Source organism: Trypanosoma conorhini (genome assembly GCF_003719485.1).
Source record: "Trypanosoma conorhini strain 025E chromosome Unknown Tco_14.4_contig_00416, whole genome shotgun sequence".
Taxonomy (NCBI): domain Eukaryota; phylum Euglenozoa; class Kinetoplastea; order Trypanosomatida; family Trypanosomatidae; genus Trypanosoma; species Trypanosoma conorhini.
Window position 1 is genome coordinate 6,417 of NW_021704504.1, and position 8,468 is coordinate 14,884.

An 8,468-nucleotide genomic window follows, 5' to 3' on the forward strand; every position below is an offset into this window, starting at 1 on the left:
ACTCTAACACTCTAGACAGAGTTGTTCCTTTGATGAGGCAACGGAGATGGAAGGTACAAGGATGACTCTAGCGCCGCCTCTCCCCCTCTTTTTTTTTAAATCCCTCCTCTTCTTCTCGCACCCCCCGCCAACTCTTAACGGAGGCCGTAGAGCTCTGTCCACGATGCGCATACACAAAAAGTCCGGAATCCACATCAACTGGTCCATAAGTATTTGAGGCGATGCTCCCACAGTGAGTTTAGACCCATAAAAACAACGCCTCCCCAAACCCACCAAAGACTCAACGAAATAAAGTAAAGAGGGAAAACAAACCCCAAGCTTCAAATTCGCTTGTGCATCTATTGAAATATCTAAACCTCCTCATGCCATCTTTCCGACGGGCCCCTTATTACATATTGAAGGTGCGTAGAACTCGCTACTCTGCTGTAGTGCATTTAAGCAAAGCAAGGCAAAAAGAAAAACAATTAATAATAATCCCCTTCTCTGTGCTCTGCTGCCTCAAGACTCGCGGTTGCCAATCCACACGACTGAGCAGCCCTTCTCAATGTCTTTAGGACCCTTCTCGTTGCCGCGCAGGTCATTTTCAACGAAATTCCCGCCACCCCCCTTGCACACCCAGACCCCTTCGTAAAGGCTACCGCAAATTGTGTTCTTCACTACATGTGGGCAGCCACCCGTTGTGACCAGAATCCCCGCGTTACTGTTATCCCGCAACTCATTTTCCTCAATAAAACCTTCTCCCCCTTCAAAGACGTAAATGCCTGCCTCCCGCCCAGAGCGAATGATGTTCTTCGCGATCCTTGGAGCGGCTCGAGTCTTGACTAGTACACCGGCCCGCTTGTTCTGTCGTATTTCATTCGCCGTTATGATCGGACTTGCGCCGTCACAGCAGAAAAAACCAGCTTGTTCATTTGCCACAACTCTATTTACACGAAAAATGATGTTGGAATCGTAACCCTTTGTCACCACACCACATCCACCATTGTTCGCAATGAAATTATCCTCCGCTAAACCAGAGGCATCCTGGCAAAAAATGCCAGTCTCCGCGCCATCCATCACATGGTTCCTGTACAGTCGCGCAGAGCTGTTCTTCTTCAACAAAAAGGCGGCAAACCCACAGTTGGTGAGGGTGTTCATTTCAAATAACCCCTGGGCTCCCTCCATCACAATTATCCCCGCTACTTTGACTTCAAGAATAGTGCAGTGCGATACAACAGCCTCCACACCAGTAGCCACACTGATCCCAGTTCCAGCAGGGCACGAAATTCGACACTGCGTGATTTTCCAATCTCCACCCGCAATGGAGATAGCAACGGGTCGAGAAGACTTTTTCAGAGAGGTTTGACCAGGGTAAGAATCCGTCAGTAAGACTTTTTTTCCAGCATGGCGAATAATGAAATTTTCCAAGGTGCCACGACCCGACGTACACTGAATGGCAAATGCGTTATCCTCGACTTCAATGACGGGGGAAGGGTCCTCACCGAGAATTTTCAGGTTGTCTGGTAACCTGTCGCACAGAGTCAACGGCGTGTTATGAATGGTGTTACCAGCCACCACAATTTTTCGGATCTGTGGCATGGACTGTACCACACGCAGCGCAGCCTTGATTGTGGCATAATCCTGCGGAACCCGAATTGTGGTACTACTCATACCTTGACGGAGGACATGGCTTGAAGGCTCAGTAGATGCCCCGCAGAAAGAGCCCCCCGTAGAATTAAACACAGGCCACCTAAGCTTTGAGAATGACTGACTCATTTTGCCGTTCATATTGTGCTTTACAGGTGGTAGCGTGTTCGGCTCCACATCGTTCAACGGATGCGCGCGCGTTGTATGGCGTGAGAGAAGCAACGAGCTCCTTTCATGGCTGTGGCGGCTGTGGTGCTTGTGCCTTGCACGGTCACATTCTTCACAAAGAACAGCGCCACAGGTTGAGCAGGCCGACGTCGCAATTTCTACTTCGCATAACCCGCATACCATCATTGGGGACTTGAGATGGCTTACGCCCGCCGAAGGACGTGGGACAGATATGTTGCGGTGAGGTGAGGTCATTGTTGTCATGCCAGCCAGACGACACAGTATAGCCGCAGGTGAGGGCCGGCCTTCGGGAAATCTTTGCAGCATATCACGCAATAGACTACCGAGTGTAGCTGTAAACCCCATTGATGTTACCTGCTGCACAACGGACTCGACAAACAGTGGGTTTTCCAATACCCGGCTATTGACGGGTTGATCCTGCAGGGTAACAAGTTCCAGCATCACAGCACCCAAGCCCCACACATCTACTTTTTCGTCGTACACCTGATGCAGCATACGCTCCGGGGCGAGATACATGGGAGTCCCCACAATGGTTTGGCGGCCAAGGCCAACGGTGGCTGCAAGACCAAAATCCCCAATTTTGATATCCTTGTACTTGTCAAAAAATATATTGGTAGGCTTCAAGTCACGATGCAGGAATCCTTGCTCATGGATAAAGGCAAGTGCTGAGGCGCACTGCTCCATCCACAATAGAATTTGTGCCTCCGTAATGGGATGGGAGCCAACTTCCATGAAGCATTGCTGTGCCTCCCGTATTGTGCCCTGCATGTCGCCAGAGGTGCACAACTCCATCACCAGACAGACGCAAACTTCGGAGGGGCTAAAGCAGAAGACGTTTGGAAAGACGTCATTTCCACCAGTTGAGCTGCCGGTACCGCTGGAAGATCCTTCTGTGCTGCACAATCGAAGGTTTTCTGTAGGCTTGGAGAGTTGTCCCTCGTCGGTATTCCCCACGGCAAATTCATGCCGGATCGCGTCGTTGTGGAACAGAAGAAAGAAATCGACGTAGGAGACGACATGTTGGTGGCGAAGCTGCAAGAGAACTTTAATTTCCTTCAGAGCTGAATTCACCTTGGTGTGGTCGGCGCAACGAATTACCTTCATGGCGAGTGCCTTCTTCGTGATCTCGTGTCGTACATGGAACACAACGCCTTCGGCACCACCACCAATCTTTCCAATCACGGTGTAGTTTTCCATGTTGCGTGTGCGCACAGGATACAGCTCCCTAGCCCCAAGAATTACCCGCCTATCCGGTCTTGTTCTTCAAGGAGCTGGAGATGCTGAGCCCCCCGTCCTCCCAATTGGCGGCCGTTGCTCCGGCTGTGAACAAGTCGAACGAGAGAGAGAGAGAGAGAGAAACCATGCGTATGCGTGTTAGGGAGAACAGAGAAGGAAAACAAAATGGACGGACAGATGGGTTGATACGAGCCGACGCTGCAAGGAGGAGTAAAATAAATAAAAAAGACCAAACAAAAAAAACAGGCAAAAACTGCGCAAACGACAAGCATAAAAGAGTTGTAGGCAACGCCAGTCAGAGCAAAGCGAGGATATGGGTTTGGTTCCCCTCCTCTTGCTCTCTGTATAGCTTACTATCCCAAGTCGCACTTAGCGTCAGGGGAGGCTGAGGTGAAGGGAGGGCATATATATAAACACACACGCACATCACAGATGCTTGCTTTCATTCAGGCCAATGCCAGACTCTGCCCCAGCAATGAAAGTCCAAAGGCACTAAGGGGGGGGGGGGGAAACACAGAGGGACAAAAAAAGAAAGGGGCGGGGAAGAAATGACGGAACGTTCCCTCACGAAAATTTGTTATTGCGATCTCTAATGCGTTCCCTCAACAAGCCAATTTCGCGTATGAGGGCCCGCTCAATCATCGTAGAGTGACGGATCTTATTGAGATGCGGCCATGTCCGCAGCTGTGCTCTGCTTGTGACAAAGGCAATGTACTCAGCCGTTGGATTTTCCACAATATTGAAATAGTCCGGCACGGCGTGCAGAACGTTTCCTATCGGGAGTATGAGAATGTCGCCGTCGTAACGCTGCGTCAGGAAGAGGTACGGTAGCTCCCACCGGCCAGTGCGAGAGAGGAGTCCAACGCTGAACAACTTCAAAATCCAACGGTGAATTTCTCGGCAGCACCCATACCACAGTGAACTCAGAATTTTTCGTGGACGGTGCTCCTTGTACACAAGCGGCAAGTCAGGCTTTCGCTGAAAGGGTATGATATGCGGGTTGACCTGACTCACAATAAAAAAGTTGACATTAAACAAGGAAGCGAGACTCTCCCGCGGAAGATCGCGAGCGAGACTTCCATCGCACCAAAGCTGTCCTGGAAGAAAGCGTCGGAAAGTACCATCGGACAACTTCTCAATAAGCTGAACCGCCGTGAATAGTCCGGGCAGAGCGCAACTAGCACTCACTGCACTCCAGAGCACAACATTCGGTGTTGTCACGTAGTTTAGTAGCATATGTCGATCCATGTGAGAGCCACTGTACTGCTCACTTGTCACACAGACGTTTAATATGCGACCTGTACTACGGTATGCTTCTTCAAAGGTAATATCCCCCACATTGCTGCGGAGGCAATCCATGAGTGTCCGTACCTCCATGAAGGCCCCAGTACGTAAAAGTTGCTTTAGTCTTGTAAATAATCCTCCGTGATCAAAGGGGGAAAGTTGCAATTTTTGGACCGTCAGTATAGAATCCGTCAATAATTCACGAAGTTGATCGTCCTTCATGGAACAGACAATCGAGGCAAGGAGGGATCCAGCCGAAGAGCCCGAAATAATATTAGGTAATAAACCTGCATCAAAAAGGGCTCGAACAACGCCTGTGTGGGAAACCCCCAAAGTAGAACCCCCACTTAGCATGAGAGCGCTGCGTCCGTAGGACCGTAGCGTGTCTTGCAGTACCTTGAGCTTCTGGGTATCCGTCAGAAGCGTTTCCGCGGGAGAATGTGGCTCCATGGCCCAATTAAGTAGAGAGGAAAGATATAACGAGGGGACAGCTCTCTGCTCCAAATAATCACATGAAGGATCATCGACACGCCTTTCTGTATCGGATTGCCCAGAGGGGGCAGAATCCACAACTTCGCCGTTCCTTGGAAACTCTTTAGAAAATATAGCCGTTGTAGAATTTGGGGTCACTGAATGGCTTTCCTCAAATGAGCCCTGCATTCTTTCTTCAGAAGAAGTCAATGGTGGCAAGTGTGGCTCGTTATACCGGCGTTCCCTCCCAAACGCTTGTATAAGACCCACAACAGCCTCATTGTATGCCTCCACAGAGGTTATTGTGCCAGTGTAATACCGAAAATTGGAGGGGCTGGTTATACCGTGGGCCGTGCGGTGCAGCTGTGAACGCAGAAACTCAGACATGGCTCGTTCATTTTCAGAAACCGCGAGGATCTTGGCGCAGTAGGCATCCTGGTTTAGGCCTTCGGCATCACAATTTTCCTTGTTCGGGACCGTCTTCTTCCACGCTTGCATTCCACGATGCCTGTCAAGGTAGGACGCATTCGTAAGCCATGTATCAAGGCTCTCTGTAGAGTTCATAATGTTAATGAACCGCCGCTCCGTGCGAGCCTTTTGTGCCCGTGATGTATAATCTTCCACCCACTTTTGTATGAAATGTAAAGGTTTGAGAATAATACACTCCACCAGCAAAAAGTACAGACAGTGAAATACAATCCTCAGCCAAGTCTGTTTCACTCCACGCGGAGGGCGATGTAAGTCCTTCCTCGCACGGGGTGCCCCCTGGGAATTCCTGCGGCGTGGCAAAGACTTCCTAGACGCCGCCCTGCCTCGTCGGGTTCTTTCGCGAGGCGCAGGGCCCGTCGTGCCTGCCTGCAGTTGAGTGCCATCCATGCCCGTGCCCCTGCACCTTGGCTCCAGCCCACACACGCGAGGTAGATTAACGAGGAGAGAGAGAAAACGAAAGAAATAAGAAAAAGGAGTGCAGCAAAGACCACTGGCCCTTGCAGAAAGTGCCACTCCGCTCTATTTCTCCCACATTCCAAAGAAAAGGTGGGTGGGAGTTCTCGACTCTATCTTTCTTTCTCGATTTTCAACGTTGCCCCATCAGTTTAATGGCGCCTGTGGCTGTGCCCACGGCGAGAACGCTTTCTAGCGGATGCCAACTGAGGGCAGTGGGTGTGTCACCCACATTTATTGTGTTTACAACTGCGCCTGAGCCCACGTCGTAGATGACTACGTCTCGGGTTTCGCTACCAACCGCCACCGCGGCTCCATTGGGAGACAATGCCGCACCCACCGGAGCTGCGGTGTTTCGGTGAAGCGCCAACTGTCGCACGGATCGCCGCTGGCGAAGGTCCCAAAGTCGTACCGTGGAGTCCAAACCCGCCGTTAGGTAGGTGTGTAAAAGATTCGTACTGGGTGCGGCATATCGGCTGGATGTTAGCATTGCAACATGGTGGATAGGGCGTAAGTGGGCCTCTTCCACGACCTGAATGCTCTGCCCGACAGAAACGTCGTAGACGCCAACCGACTTGTTCGATCCTGCCCAAACCATAACGTTGGACGTGAAGTAGTTTATGGCATCCACGGCGACCACAGACTGGGCTGAATTAGCGGCAAACTCCAGCACAGTCTCCAACGTGGATTCATTGCGATTGCGATGCAGTTCACCACCTCCGTCATCCAGCGCATAACGACAGAAGGATACCGTGTTTCCAGCAGCGTAACAAAGAAATTTGTCCGTGTAGAAAAATTTTACCGCTCTTACCTCCTTGGCGACTTTTTGCACAATGTACGGCGCTTCTCGTTTTGTGGGTTGCCACATCGCCACTACGCCGTCGGCAGCTCCAGTTGCCACAAAAGGTGCATTGAGGGAGAGACTAACATCAATGGCATTCGCGGGGCTGGTGTGTACTTCCATCAATGTCCCCTCCCCTCCGTTTCTTGCAACAGGGTACTTCAACCAGTTCGCGGTGGTGTCAGCAGAGGCCGTCAAGAGTGCAGACCCAGCCGCAGCGAACACGGCGTCTGTAACCATGGCTCGATGAATAGGTGAAGACGAGAGAATCTTATTTGCCTTTGTCATGGGCTCAAACGGACGCCCAAATAACGGTAAGGGCCTATATCTTAAATCAGAGGCAACTGAGCGAGAAGGTTGAACTCCCTTTTGAACCCGTTCTCGCGCCTGCTTGGCACGCTGCTGCTGGACGCTCCAGGGTACGGCAGTTGCATATCCACTGCTTTTAATAACATGACCGTGCGTTACAGGCTTCTCGGTCAGAAACTTATTTTTAGGCTTCTTTTTGTCAGCCCCCTTTCCACTGCATGCAGAGAGTGCCTCTTTTTGATACGGTAAACTAAGTGGTTCAAGCAGTTTCGAAGGTAGTGGGACTTGGGCATGCACGATATCAGCGTTGTTGTCTGCCGCAAGAAACATCTGTACTGGAGCTGCATAATACAGAAGTTCTTGAGTTTGTGGCGACCAGGCGCACCATGACCCGTCCCCTGCGCACCTTGACGACATCGTCGCCCTGCCGAAAAGAAACATTGTCTTTTCCTCGATTAACTCCATCGACTTCTTATCGTAGCATATGGCTGCATCCGGTCGCACCACCAGCATGCATCGACGGCCAACCGATATGCTCAACACCTCTACACCATCATCCCCCGTGTCCGGCGGCGGTGGCCTGCCTGTCAGGCGGTACAACTGTTTCGCCACGTCAAGGGTGAAGAAGACCTCCATTGAATCCTGCCGCAGCAGCTTCACCGTTCCGTCAGAGAGCCCGGCGACGAGGTATCCTTCCTCACTGCCGCCAACCGCAAAGCATGTGACCTGGTGGGCCCGCGCAATAACGTGACCATCCCTCTCAAGTCGTGGCTCAAGGTAGTAGCAGACGTCTTGGCCACCACAGTCGTTATTATCACTGAAGCGGGTCATCACTAGATGATTCCGAGTGGACAAGAGAAAGAGGCGACTTGCAGTGAATGCAGTAAAGGCAGCGCCAGGGTCACCGTACCAGCTACTGCAATCTACCATTAAGCAGGGGCTAAATTCATGGCCGTTGTGACTTGCGTCGTTGTAGCCGACGCGGCAATCCATCAACACAAGTTGCTGCGCTGCTGAAAGCGCGGCTGCAGTCCCATCCGTGGCCCACGAGACGTGCGTCACACCAGCAGGGATCTCACTACATGTGAACACTTCTCTAACCGTTGGATTTCCTCCTTCCTTCTCGTCTTCTTCATCAACAGGGAGCAAGTCCATGGCGGAGAAAGACGGCCATTCCACCGTGAACAGTGCCACAACTCTGTCGCCCACAACGACGACTTTCTCTTCCATGGCAGAGATGAGAGTCGGAACGAAGCCCAGCTCTACCAGCGGCACCGTGGACGGTTGCTCCTCGCGCGACTCCCACATGTGCAGCGTTGCCGCTCTACCGCCCTCGACACACCAGAGCAAGCACTTCGATGAAACATCAACGCAAGTCACACGATCCGCGCCCATGTAAAGTGCACGCAACTCCCTCTCATCCAATTGGGGCATTTTCTTTCTTTCGGTTCTTCTGTCTACTCTTTTTTTCTGGCCCTACTGATAAGTTTCCGTGGTTGCACTATAGAGACTTCCACCGGCCACTTTGTGCTTCAAAAGCAGCGCACGGAGAGAGATATATATATATATA

The 8,468-nt window shown here is 51.4% G+C and overlaps 3 protein-coding genes across 3 annotated transcripts, besides 2 other annotated features; all 3 read right to left on the minus strand.

Annotated features, from left to right (window-relative positions):
* Positions 1-498: 498 nt before the first annotated feature.
* Positions 499-3,012, minus strand: Tco025E_06291 (putative protein kinase; the record flags this gene model as incomplete). Its single annotated transcript, XM_029373171.1, has 1 exon — positions 499-3,012. One exon carries the CDS (start codon positions 3,010-3,012, stop codon positions 499-501), a length of 2,514 nt encoding a protein of 837 aa, XP_029226726.1.
* A 140-nt stretch (positions 3,013-3,152) lies between these two features.
* Positions 3,153-3,172: a microsatellite.
* A 443-nt stretch (positions 3,173-3,615) lies between these two features.
* Positions 3,616-5,682, minus strand: Tco025E_06292 (uncharacterized protein; the record flags this gene model as incomplete). Its single annotated transcript, XM_029373172.1, has 1 exon — positions 3,616-5,682. One exon carries the CDS (start codon positions 5,680-5,682, stop codon positions 3,616-3,618), a length of 2,067 nt encoding a protein of 688 aa, XP_029226727.1.
* A 199-nt stretch (positions 5,683-5,881) lies between these two features.
* Tco025E_06293 (putative WD repeat-containing protein 27-like) lies at positions 5,882-8,332 on the minus strand (the record flags this gene model as incomplete). Its single annotated transcript, XM_029373173.1, has 1 exon — positions 5,882-8,332. One exon carries the CDS (start codon positions 8,330-8,332, stop codon positions 5,882-5,884), a length of 2,451 nt encoding a protein of 816 aa, XP_029226728.1.
* Positions 8,333-8,370: a microsatellite.
* Positions 8,371-8,468: the final 98 nt, after the last annotated feature.